A 15,000-nucleotide genomic window follows, 5' to 3' on the forward strand; every position below is an offset into this window, starting at 1 on the left:
TTGTTTTAATGTCCCAGTGGGGGAATAATAATGAGCTTGCCCTCCAGCATGGCGGATTTTGTACCATGTGATCGTTAGTTGCAAAAGGCCTATTTTGGGTTAAAACTACAAAATAGCCCGAAATTGCCTCACATACATGCTAGATTGTATTGTAATGCAAATGGGAAAACTAACTGTGAAAAGAGCTATTGTCCCGAAAACGTGTGACAGATTTGTGCATGACAAGCGTGTGGAAACGTCGGCATCTAAACTAGACAAACCGGTTCTTTCGTGCGTTTTCTGCACAATCACTAATTGCTGGTTTTCACTCACGTGATCAACAGCCATGTTTTTCAACGAAAACAAAAGGAAGCGTTTGCATAATAATAGAGTTAAATTCCCGGAGGATTTGGTCGGGGCACCAACATGGCCGCCTTTTCTTTGTTTAGGGCACCAACATGGCGGTCGTGACGTCATGTGAAAACCGAGAATAGAGTTGGATAGTAAAACACTCTTATTCTGACTTTTTTCTCTTTTGAGAAGTTGCGCGATGTCTGTAGCTAGCAGTCCAAAAAAATAATCCAAACTGATCAAACAAGCTCTTCTTTATTTTTGGCATATGCAACGTTTAGCCTGATCTTTGCTGTTTGCCTCGAGGCAAAAGAGAGATACAAGAAATTTAGCATAATGTCAAGGGCAAACGTAAGACTAAAGTTTGCGTTTAGCCAAAAATTGAAACTTGTTTGAAGCAAGCTCATTTCTTGCGTGTTAGGAGTGTGTTATCTACAGATATTAGGAAGCTTTAGCAACGACAAGGGCAAAAAGAGCGTCGTCGTTTTAACGATTTAAAAAATGTGAATCCGCGTTATTGTAATCGCTTCGCGACCATTCCAAGCATTTCAACGTCACAAACCCTCAAGAAGGGAACTAGTATAAACGGCGCTCAAGTTAAAATGGAAATTTATTCTCAACTGAGCGCTGACGTTCTCTCTAAAACCTCAAATTTTCATTTCACGTTGTTGTTTTGCTGACGACGGCAAGGAAATGGACAAAAATGAAAAAATGAAAAATGCACGTGCAGAGCATGCAAACTTATTGCTTTTGCTCACTAATATGCCTCAAATTTGTGTGCCGTTCTCGTTGCCGTCGCGGGTGTCGTTGCTATCAAGAGAAACCTGCTGTTTCCCGTTGACGGAAATGCTAAATCTCTCTCTAAGAATGGAAGAAAGTCCCGATCTGTTTATATTTTGTAAGTACCAAACAGAGCACTGATGGCGAGGGGGGAGTGAAATGAGCGCGCCGTAGACCTCAGGTTTATCAGTTGAATAGACCACTTTCGATATATTAAAATTCAGTCCTAAACAAAAGGCATCATCTCGAGGCTCTGGGGAATAAACTCATACAAATCCTTATATTTATTCCTCAGAGCCTCGAGATGATGTCTTTTGTTTAGGACTGAATTTTAATATATCGAAATTGGTCTATTACTGTTACGAGTTATCGACGTTAAAGTGGTACTATGATCAAAAAATCATTTCCTTTTTTTCTTCAGATTTTGAAAGCGTGTTCGCTTAACAACTAACTGGCAAAATTTTGAGCTTTGAGTTTTATCCAAAGGCTGTTTATTTTGAGTGTAAGTTTTGGATTTCATGGTCCGCCATTACTCACGTTCAAAACTGGCCGATTGGACCTCAGAGGGTTGGATCTAGAGAAAATGACGTCATTTACTCACTAGCTTAAAATTTCAGCGTGTAAGCGCAATTTATTACTGGGTTGCCGCAAACCCAGTCGGAATCTGTCTTTAATTTTGTCGTTTTTTTACTGGGTTGCCAAACCCAGTCGGAATCTCGGTTTCATTTCGTGGGTTTTTTTGTTATTTTCCGTGTCAGGAAAAGTCTTGCCTGTCACTCCCCTGCTAAGTGGTGTCTTTGTGCATGGAGTCTTCTATGCGTATTTTGTTAGGTTTGAGGGGGCTGGGGTAATGCGTAGCTTGCTCTGCGCAATTAACCTGTAATGGCGTCGAAAGTCATTGTAACGCGAATGGCTTTTAAGTATATCTTTAAAGAAAATATACCCACATGGAGCTCAAGAATGGAACGTCAAGACAGGCGGTGAAACATAAAGATCTGGAATCTTAAAAAAGCGACGAGTAATGGACTTTGACAGCGTGAATCTTTCGCCCGTCGAGCCGAAATCAAAATATGCTGTACTTCTAATATTTCGCCAAGGTGGTGTTACGTACAACACTGAAACCAAATGGAAATTTCTCTGGTAACTTACGGGTTCAACAAAGACAGAGAAGGAATCGAACACCACAAGTAGATCTGTGATCTCTGTTGTGTGTCTCACAGTGTTTACTGAAGTCACATCTATTTAAAGTTTGTCTGGCAAGTAACATTCATTTTAAGACTCAACTCAGCAAAGGTAAAAACAAATTGGAAATGTGACAGTGAAAAATTATTTGAATGAAAGCTTGTTGTCTCTTTTGTGCTTTATTATTTACGGTCAAGGTTCTTTCGAAAAGGGTTTGATGTGAACTGTCAGAAATGTATTTAATTGCATATGCTTTGTGATTGTGTGTTTCGCTTGCTCGCACGCAACTGAAATAGGAAGGGTTTCTTGCCTCTTATAGCAAATATGTTGCTTGTTTCAATAAATGTTTCGCTGGAAAATATTTCTGTGAAATTTCTAGCTTTTGTAAATTTATCATGTGTAATTTTCGAGCTTAGCAAATTTGCATACATGTGTTGAAATGTGATTCGGGGAGAATTTTTGTGGTAACGCATAAGTCACGAAAATAAACAGGTCTGTTGGAAGCGTGCTTGAGTTTCAACAAAATGACCCCCAAAATCGGCAAAATATTGTGACGCTGATGAATAATAAAGTAGCTGCTATTACCAAAACGATGGAATTACCTGGTAATAAATAACCTTGTCTTGGAAAGTAAATTTTTGATTTTCCAGAAACAATGGTCACTGTGACCTCTGAGAGTGATCTTTGTGTTGAATTCAAACATTTCTTGTCAAAATTTATAACAATTGAAAGAAAAAGAAAACGAACAAAAACAAAAACCCGGTATCTTGGCATCATTTGACACAGATGCTTCACTGTTTCGCGAGTAAACATGCCGCGGTAACTTGATCACTCTGCCCGCTGAATTCGATGTGCGATTTACTCGGTGCAGCCAAAAGTACAATTACAACAAAACAACTAAAATCTCCCAAACTGTTTTTCGCTGATGGTAACTTTTTATATTCGTGGTTCAAAATTAATGTTGTTTTCACGTCGTAAATTTTCTTACCGATGGCAAAATATTTTATTCTCGATCGACCGTCCTGAAACTTCCTTCTGCTCTTCTTAAAAACTGTGTATCCATATTTATTTACTTTTACATCAATATTTGTTTTGCATAAAGCAAGCTTACAAAATCTGTATCTTGCTTGGTTCGCATTTGATAGCATTAAAATAGAATTTTCGGTCCTATGCTTCTGTTACTCAGTGGTATATTTCTTAGGTCGCCCATCCAGATACTAACCCACCGCACAGGGTTAACTTCAACTTTAAACTTTTGTTTACAAACTGTCAGGTGCTGTCAGTACACGCTTACACTTGTGGTGGAAAGAAGTTGCATGATCAACATGTCAGCCCAGAAGCCAATGTTTCTCGATTCCCTTTTATTCTGTCAACATGTCTCTCCCAGAAGACAATGTTTTTCACTTCCCATTTATTTTCTTCAATCTTTCTGGGTTCAGTACTTTGCTAGTAACCACATGTCTTCTCAGGCTATTTACCCAAGACTTCTACCATGGCACTACAATGATAGACAATACCAAAACAATATCGTGCACTATTAGAGCTACATATTACGCAAGGACAACTTGAATCTCCTGGAAGACAACACACAGCTCAGTTGACATTATGGAATAAATCGCTGTGTTACTTCACTACCACACGTAAGCAATGCGTGTCAATTTTTTTTAAAGAGGACAAGAATTTCTTCTTTCTGACAAATTCGATGTGCGATTTACTCGGTGCAGCCAAACTTGTACAATTACAACAAAACAACTAAAATCTCCCAAACTGTTTTTCGCTGATGGTAACTTTTTATATTCGTGGTCCAAAATTAATGTTGTTTTCATGTCGTAGATTTTGTTACCGATGGCAAAATATTTTATGCTCGATCGACCGTCCTGAAACTTCCTTCTGCTCTTCTTAAAAATTGTGTATCCATATTTATTTACTTTTACATCAATATTTGTTTTGCATAAAGCAAGCTAACAAAATCTGTATCTTGCTTGGTTCGCATTTGATAGCATTAAAATGGAATTCTCTGTCCTATGCTTCTGTTACTGAGTGGTATATTTCTTAGGTCGCCCATCCAGATACTAACCCTGCCGAATAGGTAATAATTTCAGCTTTCAACTTTTGTTTACAAAGCTGTCAGATGCTCTCAGTGCACGCTTACAGTTGTGGTGGAAAGAAGTTGCATGATCAACATGTCAGCCCAGAAGCCAATGTTTCTCGATTCCCTTTTATTTTCTTCAGTCTCTCTGGGTTCAGTACTTTGCTAGTAACCACATGTCTTCTAAAGGGGCTATTTATCTAAGACTTCTACCATGGCGCTACAATGATAGGCAATACCAAAACAATATCGTGTACTGTTAGACCTACATATTACGCAAAGACAACTGTCAACATGTCATCCCAGAAGACAATGTTTTTCACTCCCCATTTATTTTCTTCAATCTTTCTGGGCTCAGTACTTTGCTAGTAACCACATGTCTTCTCAGGCTATTTACCCAAGACTTCTACCATGGCACTACAATGATAGACAATACCAAAACAATATCGTGCACTGTTAGAGCTACATATTACGCAAGGACAACTTGAATCTCCTGGAAGACAACACACAGCTCAGTTGACATTATGGAATAAATCGCTGTGTTACTTCACTACCACACGTAAGCAATGCGTGTCAATTTTTTTTAAAGAGGACAGGAATTTCTTCTTTCTGACAAATGATTAATTAATAGGCCGGTAGCCAGGTTTTTAACCTCAGAAAAGGAGCTGTTTCGTCGTACGAACGTGTGCGGACCTGTGAGCCAAAGGGCCTCTGCTGGTATGACTTCTGGGTGACCCCTTAAATGGTCTTAATGACCCACCAACTTGAAAAAAATTGCCTGGAACGCTGCACGTACCACAGGCAACCCAGTGTACCCTCACGGAGGGTCTAGTTATTTTTCGTTTTCTTTTTCTTTTTATTTTTTTCCGTGTCGGTAAAAGTCTTGCCTATCACTCCCCTGCTAAGTGGTGTCTTTGTGTATAGAGCCTTCTACGCGTATTTTCTTAGGATCGAGAGGGTAGTGGGAAATGCGTAGATTTCTCTGGTAGACACAGTAGAACGATTACCTTAACCGGCAATGGCGTCGAAAGTCATGTAACGCGAATGGCGTTTTAGTGGATCTTTGAACAAAATGTACCCATATGAAGCTAAATAATGGCTAGCGAATTGGATACTGAACAAGACAGGCGGTCGAATGTTAGAAGCGACGAGGAATGGACTTCGACAACAATCTGTCGCCCGTCGAGCCGTAATCAAAGTGAGCTGTCTTCCTAAAATTTTGGTGTGGTGTTTTGTACAACACTCAAACCAAATGAACAGTTCTCTGGTAACTGAGTATGGGTTCAACAAAGACATCGAAGGAATCCATATAGTGGATCTGTTATCTCAGTTGTCTCGCTATTTGTCAGATTTGTATTTACCTGTTCTCAACTCTGCACAGTCTTCCGGTATAACAATTGGAAATTTCACTAATAAGTCATTGACGTGAATGGCGTTTTAGTGGATCTTTAAACAAAATATACCCTCATGGAGCTCAAGAATGGATCGTCAATTGGATGAGCAAGACAGCGCTGAAAAATAAATATCTGGATTTTAAGAGACGAGTAATGGTCTTCGACAACAATTTCATTTTTCGCCTTTGGATATCAAGTGAGCTTTGTTTCTAATATTTTACTAACTTGGTATTATATAAAACACGGAAATCAAATAGCAATTTTTTTATGGATTTAACCATAGTTACCAACTATCATTTGAAGGAACCGAACGCCTACAAGAATGCATCACAGTGTTTACTCAAGTCGCATCTTAGTTGTCTGACAATTTACATTTACCGGTATTTTGTACTCAATTCTGCAAAGGTATAAAATATTTGGAAATGTGACAGTGAAGAATTATTTGAATGAAAGTTGTTGTCGCTTTTGTGCTTCATCATTTACGGTCTGCGTTCCGAGTCGGAAAGGGTTTTGATGTGAACTGTCAAAAATGTATTCAATTGCATCTCTTGTTTGCACGCACGCAATTGAAATAGGACGGTATTTTTGCCTCTAATAGTAAATATGTTGTTTGTTTCGATTAATTTTTCGCTGGAAAAGGATTTTGCCGAGATATTTCCAGCCTTTGTGCACTTTAATATCATGTTGTGTAATTTTCGAGCTTAACAAATTTGCATACGTGTGTTGAAATGTGATACGGGAGCATTTTTGTGGTATAGTGTAACAAAAATAAACAAGGTCTGTTGGAAGCTTGCTTGAGTTTCAACAAAGTAACCCACAAAATCGGCAAAAAAATCTGACATTGATGAATAATAAAGTAGCTGCTATCCCCAAAACGATGGAATTACCTAGCGATAAATAACCTCGTCTTGGAGAGTAAAGTTTTGACTGTCAACCTGAAGAATTGGGTGATTGTGATCTTTGTGTTGAATTCGCACATTTCGTGTCAAACTTTATAACACTTGAAAGAAAAAGAAAACTTACAAAAACAAAGACCCGGTATCTGTGTCAAATGATGATTTGACACTGTTTCGCGAGTAAACACACCGCGGTAACTGGCTGTTACTAAAAGTGGACGGGGACTTGGGACTTGGGACTTGGGACTTGAGGACACGGGGACTCGAGGACGCGGGGACTCAAGGACGCGGGGACTCGGAGAGGTGGGACGCGAGTACGTCGGAACTCGGAGACGCGTGGGGATTCGAGGACGTGATAAACAAATAACACATGACTTTTGCACTGAATTGGTAAAATACAATTTTTGACGGTCTACAAGTGTAAAATAATCTAATATGCTGGAGAGTTTGTCAGACCAGTAGCTGATGATTTCCAGCGTCCATGGTTCCTCCTTGCCCATTTTACCGTGAGAGATCTGGGTACAGAATAGTTTCAACGCAGGGGGTCTTAAACGACGTACTGAGTTTTCAAGTGAAGCTATGATCCTCGCAGTTATGAACGCAATTTTTGCAATTGCGTAAAGAAGTCTGAAAAATTCAGGACTTCAACGGGGTTTGAACCTGTGACCTCGCGATACCGGTGCGACGCTCTAACCAACTGAGCTATGAAGCCACTGACGTTGGGAGCAATTGCAAAAATTGCGTTCATAACTGCGAGGATCATAGCTTCACTTGAAAACTCAGTTACTTATCAGGAAAGTTCTCCGTGGCTGCCCACGACGTTTAAGATCCCCTGCGTTGAAACTATTCTGTACCCAGAGCTCTCACGGTAAAATAGGCAAGGAGGAACCATAAACCCTTTGCATATATGGCGCCTCAATTTGAATAACAATACTTTGCACATCCTTAGCCTCGTACTTATGTTTCTACAAAAAGGATTTTTCACATGAATGTGAGGCCTAGGATGTACCTTGCCATTTATGCAAAGGGTCTATGGACGCTGGAAATCATCAGCTACTGGTCTGACAAACTCTCCAGCATATTAGATTATTTTACACTTGTAGACCGTCAAAAATTGTATTTTATCAATTCAGCGCAAAAGTCAGGTGTTATTTGTTTATCACGTCCTCGAATCCCCTCGCGTCTCCGAGTTTCGACGTACTCGCGTCCCACCTCTCCGAGTCCTCGCGTCCCCGCGTCCCCACGTCCTTGAGTCCCTGCGTCCCCACGTCCCCGTGTCCCCACGTCCCCGAGTCCCCACGTCCCCACGTCCCCACGTCCCCGCTTCCCTGCGTCCTCGAGTCCCCGACTCCCAAGTCTCCGACTCCCAAGTGCCACGTTCCCGTCCCACTTTTAGTAGGGAGCTTAAGAAACGACAACGGCGACGGCAACGAGAACGTCATCTCAAAATATAAATTTGCGTTATTTTAATCGCTTCGTGACTATTTCAACGTTTTTAATATGGCAAGGGTGTGGTAATTCCTCAAAGATGACACCAGTCGGAACGGCACTCCATTTTAGGAGAGAAAATGAAAATTTATCCTCAAGTGCTGACGTTCTTCATAAAACCAAAAACTTGGCTATTTCACGTTGTTGTTTGGCTGACGACGGCAAAGAAATGGACAAAAGTGAAAAACGCACGTGCAGGGCGTGCAAAGCTATTGTTTTTACCCACTAAATATGCAAATTCGTGACGTTCTCGCTGCCGTCGCCGTTGTCGTTGCTTAAGCTTCCTAGTAGGTAACAGCCGCGGTAACTTCATCACGGCGCCCTCTGAATCCGATGTAACTTTCGATTTTGCGCTTTTACTTGTGCAGCCAAAAGTACAATAGCAAAACTCTCCCAGAATGTTTGTCGGTGATCGTAACTTTTTATATTCGGGGTTAAAAATTAATGTTGTTTTCGTGTCATAAATGTTGTTGCTGATGGCAAAATATTTTATTCTCGATCGACCGACCAGAAAACTTCCTTCTGCTCCTCAACTATTGTAGCTGTCAGATGCTCAGAGGGCACGCTTAAACTTGTGGTGAAAAGAAGTTGTGAGGGAACTTGAAAATTATTAACACGTCAGCCCAGAAGCCAATGTTTCTCGCTTCTCTTTTATTTGTTATTCTTCAGAGACTGGAATGCTGTAGTTCAATACCACACAATTCAGTGCCTTCTGTTTTTTTGTAACACGTACCACAGGCAACCCAGTGTATGCTTCACGGAAGCATCTCGTTATATATGCAAAACACGGGTTGAAAAGTCTGAAAGCCCGAAACTCCCGTGCTGCATATTAATTCGGCAGGGTACACACGCATTGCATTCTTAAACTAGTGCGTGTTTGACGTCATTTTCTCCTCGACCCAGCTCTCTCAAGATTTTAAAGTTAGTAATGGCGGACGAAAAAATAAGAAAATTCCAGCTAAAATAAACAGGTGTCTTTTTAAAATCTAAACTTAAAACTTGGGTGAGTTAGTGTTTAGTTAACATAGTTTTGAAATCCAAAGGAAAAACTTTTTTTTTTTTTGGTCGTAGTACCACTTTAAATATGGTTGCTTTACTTTACTTTGCTTTACCACAAGAAAGAGGGAAAAATTAATGACGTTTGCACTTGAAAATTAACAATTTATTTGTAGGGTCGTTTCTATTCACCTGTATAGGTCGTCTAAGGTGTAAACGAAAGTAATTATCCTCATCCACGGCTGAGCAATTTTGTGTGGCGATTTCTGACGTTTGGTGAGCTCAAAATTTAACGGTTCTCCTTTGATAGAGTGTTTCAGTTCGTTCTAAGAAACGTGTTTCTTACAACAAGTCACAACTTCTCTGATAATTCAAAAGAGGTATTGTTCGAACTGATTGCACCATGTCAGCATTCGCGCATAAGCCCCCCGGCTCACCTTTGTAAAGACTAAGACGAGACGAATGGCGCGACAAAAAAGGAAATTCTCCCTTGTGAAAGAAATTGGCTTAAGAGCGAAGGAGGATGTGTTTATGTTCGTATCGTCCACCAAATGCATTTTTGATTGCAAGGGGAAAACGAACACTAGCCTTTTAGCGAAGAAGGCGGTCAAAAGAAGATCACAATTGACGAATTCGTTTTGGATGTCTCCATGTTTTGTTGTGAGACTCGCATTCTATGAGGTTGGTACTTTCGATTGTTGTTAGCTTTAGCCTGCAGCATAATTCACTGATTTCCACTTTCATAGTCACTGAATGAAATCGTAATGGCATTTCCAAATTAGCCTCGAGTACTGCGTATGCAAATTGTGGAATTTACGACTTTTGACTTTTGACTTATTCGTCTGTAATTTGCTCTGCTTATAATCATTTCATTTTCTCAGTTTTTTGGAGCATTGCACCGTTGTCGAACAGGGCTTGGGTTCGAGTCTTGGTGACTGAGCCCTAAAATTCTCAAAGCAATAAGCCATTTCCGAGATCATACCTTTTTTCTCTTCAAACCGAGTCTAAGTGCGAAGTTTTCGTTTTTGTTTTCATTCGTATGTAAAGTAGAACTAATTATCATCACAAAAACTTTGCACTTAGACTCGCTTTGAATAGAAGGCAGACATCAACTCGGAAATTGCCTATTCCCTTAGAGTCATTCTGCGGTAGTGCTAACATCATTCCTTTAAATCGTCTTCAATCCACACATCTTGCCATCATCCCCAACCACAAGAAATCACCTCCAGATAAATGAGATCACCTACACATAGACGATGTACATGTCGCGCCTTGAATTTCGGTTCTTTGTTTGAATACAGGTTTGACTGTTGGGTGCCCTGTTATGAAACGCCGCTCGCCTCTCTTTGACTATAATGCCTGTTGCCCCTTTTCCTGCACATAATTATATCTTTAAAGCTTTGCCGAAATTTTTGGTTCATGACTCCATAAATGATAGGATTGCAGCCACTGTTTAGCATAGCAAGCCAAGTGGTGGTGGCGAAGTACTCATCAGGCCAGCTCTTCTTGCATTCCTCGAACAGTAAACAAGTCATTCCAATAAAGTGAGGCGCCCAGCAAAACATGAATGTGCCCATTACAATGAGAAGAGTCTTCGCCGCCCTCGTTTCTCTTTTAAACTTTTCCGTCTCCTCTCTTTCTTTGGCCGCGTTTTCTTTTGTCACTGTTGCTGTGGTTACTGCTGGTACTGGAACGGCCACTATGGTTTGCAAGGGTTTTTCCTGGAGCTCTCCAAGCCGTGGTGAAATCTTCTGACTTTGTTTCCTTGCTGCGCGTAGTATGTAAAAGTAACAGTAGCCCATGATCAAAAGCGGAGCGAAGAAGCCGAAGGCAAAAATAAACATGGTATAGGATATATTTTGCCCCCAGTCTGCGGTGCAGATGGATTCATTAGTGATGTAGGTGTAACTTGACCAGCCGAATACGGGAAGGAACGCACAAGTGATCGCGTGTATCCAAACGTACGTTACCATACCAAAGGCAACGCGCGGAGTCATTATAAGTGGGTATTGGAGCGGTTTGATAATAGCAACGTATCTGTCTATGGATACAGCAGCTAAGGACAGCATGGAAGCGATACAGAATATGGAGTTCAACATCCCGTTGATCTCGCACCAGATGTCTCCAAAGATCCAGTGGTACGTGATTGACGAAGCCATGGTGAATGGCATTCCAAGGAGAGCCAGCAGGAAGTCTGCCATGGCAAGATTAGCGATGAACACGCTGGTGATGCTTCGAAGACTGTGACACCGATAGATAGCAAGAAGAATCAGAGTGTTTCCAAAGAGAGAGGACAACATAATAATCAAGAGGAAGGCCGCTTGTATGGCGATGGCGACCAGAGAACGAGTGTCTTTGTCAGCCTCTGAAACCATTTTTGCCCTCGTCTCGCAGTTTGAAGTGTTAACACTTAGTATAAACTGGCAAGCAAATACATCGATTTTGTGTCGTGTTGCTACCCCTTGAAGCGAAACCCATTTCCAATATGTTTATTTCTGGTGCTTCTTTGTTGAGGTGTATAAACACAACAAGTTGTTTTGACTCGACAAACTCCGATCCCAGGTTCTCAACCGACCACGACAACGAGGTACTCAGTGTAACTTGTTTTGATTTTATGATCCTCGTTTTCTCTTTCGTTGTGGATAATAGCTGTAAGCTACGTAATTCAAATCGTGAATAAGCGTTTTTCTATTCAATGCTGTAAGTTTATCAGACATAAAATATTCAATATTAATATGCCATGATGGGCCCTCTCAGTATTCTGCACCATGGATACCTTTTCCTTTCTTTGTTTTCGCGTGAAGAATTGTAGATTGTCTCTGTGGCTACCACGACAACATTTCTAAAAGCTCGATGATCGAAACTGTATCCTGCTGGAGCTGTTGGGTCATTCTAAGAACGCCGATGTTCTCCAGCTGTTCTCAGTGAATTGATTTTTTGAAAATATTGCTTTCTTGCCGACTCGAGAAATCTCCAACTACCCAGATCAAAATGATCTGAAAAAAAGAGAAAGAAATGACATTTATTCAATACCTGCGTGATATTTGTAGAGAATGTACACATATTTCTTTCCTTTGACCATTCCGTTAAAGTATTTATGGGAAAATTTTAAGTCAAACGTATCCCTAATTGGCTTGAGGTTTTTCTTAGAAAGATACAAAAAGAAATGTGGTTTGGAGAGGATTTTTTTTCATATTGCGTGTCACTGATGTAGATAGAGCTAATGCGACTTATCTTGGTGATTTAAGTTACAGCAACGTTTAACAATCAAACTCAAATGCCTTTTGGTTTTCTTCTTTTTTCTAACAGCATCCCAGATTGTCAATATTTGTTTTCGCTTATCACATTCCTTCTTATTTTTCAGTTTTAAATTTGTTTATAACTTTTAAGGAAACGCGATTATTTAATATTTATGATATTTTTGATGAAGATGAAAATACGTGACTACGTTCTTTAAAACGCCTTCAGGCTTGTCATCAACTTTTAGCTAATTTCGCAATATCATCGAAAACTTTTTCACTTTTGTTATGAGCATATCATGTTATTATTGAACACGTTGACAGTTCTCGTCCATGTTTAATATTTTAGTTTCGGAACTACGAAAGCAAACAATAGGACTAAAATGTTGTTCTTATATTTGGTAAATTAAATCTTGTCACAAGACAAGGGGCAAAATCGACTCGAAGTCTTGACGAAGACTAGTTTTCTAATGATTCCTTGACTTATCTTCTCTTTAGAAACTAGACTAATTTTCTGATAAATCTCAAGAGTTTCATATCTAAATTTTATCGAGTTATCAGCTGTGGCTTTCACCTGTAAGGCTTTCACGGCAGTCGTCAGCAGGGTGCCACAAGTAATAAGGAGAAATGTAGACTTAATGGAGAATCGGAGATACAGAGTTGACTTGGCCTAATAACCCTAGACCTAAAGAGACGCAGAAGGGCCGAAAGACGCACAGGTTGTATCATCGTAAATAACAATGTCTTGCAGAAATAACCGGAAAAGCTGATGACGGGAATTATTCGTGTATCTGGAAAGTAACCGAATATAATTATCTCAGTTTTTTCCGACCAAGCGTAAAAACTATGGAAAATAGCAGGCAAAGAGAGAGAAACAGTGAAATTTAGATCCTTGTACAAGTAAAAGCAAGAGACATTTTAAAAATAGAAAGAGAGAGACCGTGTGATCGAAAGTCGATGCGCAAGCTTTTTCTGGGATTGAAATTGATTTTATCAAACGAGTTGATAAAGGTCGAATGACCACCGTGAAAAAGATTTGGAAGCTGACGTTGGCTAACGCTCGAAGCGTCAGCTTTCCAAATCTTTCACTTCCCACCGACGCACAGTTTCTTTAGAAACTAAAAATTGGGTCGCACGAGTCGAGCGACCATCTTGGAAAATTCCAAAGAAATGTGGAAAATGCACAATTTGTGTACAAATGATCCGTTTTGCCTAAAACTGGCGAGACATTTGATATCAGCAAGCCTGTTAGCCAGAGCTAACGAGCATGTTCTGAATAGAAAGAAAGATATCTGATAAGCAAGTAGCTGTCTACTAATTGGTTCAAACTTCGCGTGCATTTACATCGTTTTCCCAGTCACGCAACAAAAAAATCAAATCAAACCATTCAATGAAATAAGCTAAAAACTTGGAATGTTGTAGGAGGCAAATTCATAAATCACCACATCAGTTCTCAGACCTGTGCGGCACCGTCTGTGTGTTATTTGTCGAAGCGTTTCGCGCAACTTTATAGAGTTTAGTATAGAGCCGCCATGTTGGTGCACCACCGTTCTGCACCAATATGGCAGCCAGAAATCAACACGAACATCTGGAATTCACTTAGCGATAAAAACGCTTACTTTTCGCGCATGGGATAAAATACATATGTACGAACACATCACCTAATGTACATGAAGCGCTCAGACTGCTGAGATTCATAGGCATAGACATATTTTTCAACCAAATAACTTTATGTCATGCCCGTCGTATTTTTTGCGAACACAAGCGACACGGTAAAATAATATTCAAACGAAAGGTCTCGAGCGAGTGTAGAAACGGCGAGGGAGAATGGAGAGAGACGCGAAAAAATGCGACTGTCCGCTATGCATATATTAAATTCGTTTAAAATTACCCGTTCTTCCGGCAACGGGAAATTCCCATTGGTTTAATTCTAAGGCAGCCTGTCATCAAATGTCAATCACACCTCATCAAAAAGATATAGACGCCGTATCAGTTTCACAGTAAAACAGTAACCTCGCGGGAAAATGGACGACGTGGACTTGGTATGAAGAATGCTCGCCTCTCAATAAGTCACAAGTTTAATATTTTTAGTTTTATTTAACACAAACTCGCTTTTTCTCGCCTCACACACCCTATGGGCGTGTGAGGCTCGCGCGCTTCACACGCGAGGATCACGCTTACGGCGCTTCGCGCCTTCCGAAAATTAGCCTGTTCCAGGCTCTCAGATAGTCGACAAAACGAAAAGAACTGCGTGTGAAAAGCGAGTGGGGGCTTGGGTCGAAGCGAGGCGGGAGAGCCTGTAAGCATCTCTTTAAATTCTTCATTCCTGGTATACCCTCTGATTGGTCAATTTTGACAGTTTACATCAACACTTTCGTCATCATTTTGATTCACGCGCGGAGCACGAAAGAAAGAGGTCAACTCTGTCGCCGAGTGTCTTAAAGTATTCCCAAAAGTACAAGCCCTCAGGTTCGAGCAAAAGTTGTGTCTGTTCAACTTTAATAAGTCGAAAAAACGATCCGCTTGCAATGCTTCCAACTGGTTTTAGTAAAAGCATAAATTTTCAGTTGCTGCCGCGCGTTGCGAATCCGCTTCAATGTTGTGAT

The 15,000-nt window shown here is 40.4% G+C and overlaps 1 protein-coding gene across 7 annotated transcripts in view; it reads right to left on the bottom strand.

Annotated features, from left to right (window-relative positions):
- Positions 1–8,790: 8,790 nt before the first annotated feature.
- Positions 8,791–15,000, bottom strand: part of LOC138000616 (octopamine receptor beta-2R-like) — a 22,775-nt gene continuing 16,565 nt past the window's right edge. For all 7 annotated transcript variants that reach the window (XM_068847158.1, XM_068847155.1, XM_068847159.1 and 4 more), the window contains one exon: positions 8,791–12,151. In XM_068847158.1, the coding sequence (XP_068703259.1) occupies positions 10,478–11,530 (1,053 nt within the window). In that variant the 5' untranslated portion in view covers positions 11,531–12,151 and the 3' untranslated portion in view covers positions 8,791–10,477. The remainder of the gene's footprint in view (positions 12,152–15,000) is intronic.

This window comes from Montipora foliosa, chromosome 4, assembly GCF_036669935.1.
Source record: "Montipora foliosa isolate CH-2021 chromosome 4, ASM3666993v2, whole genome shotgun sequence".
Classification (NCBI taxonomy): domain Eukaryota; kingdom Metazoa; phylum Cnidaria; class Anthozoa; order Scleractinia; family Acroporidae; genus Montipora; species Montipora foliosa.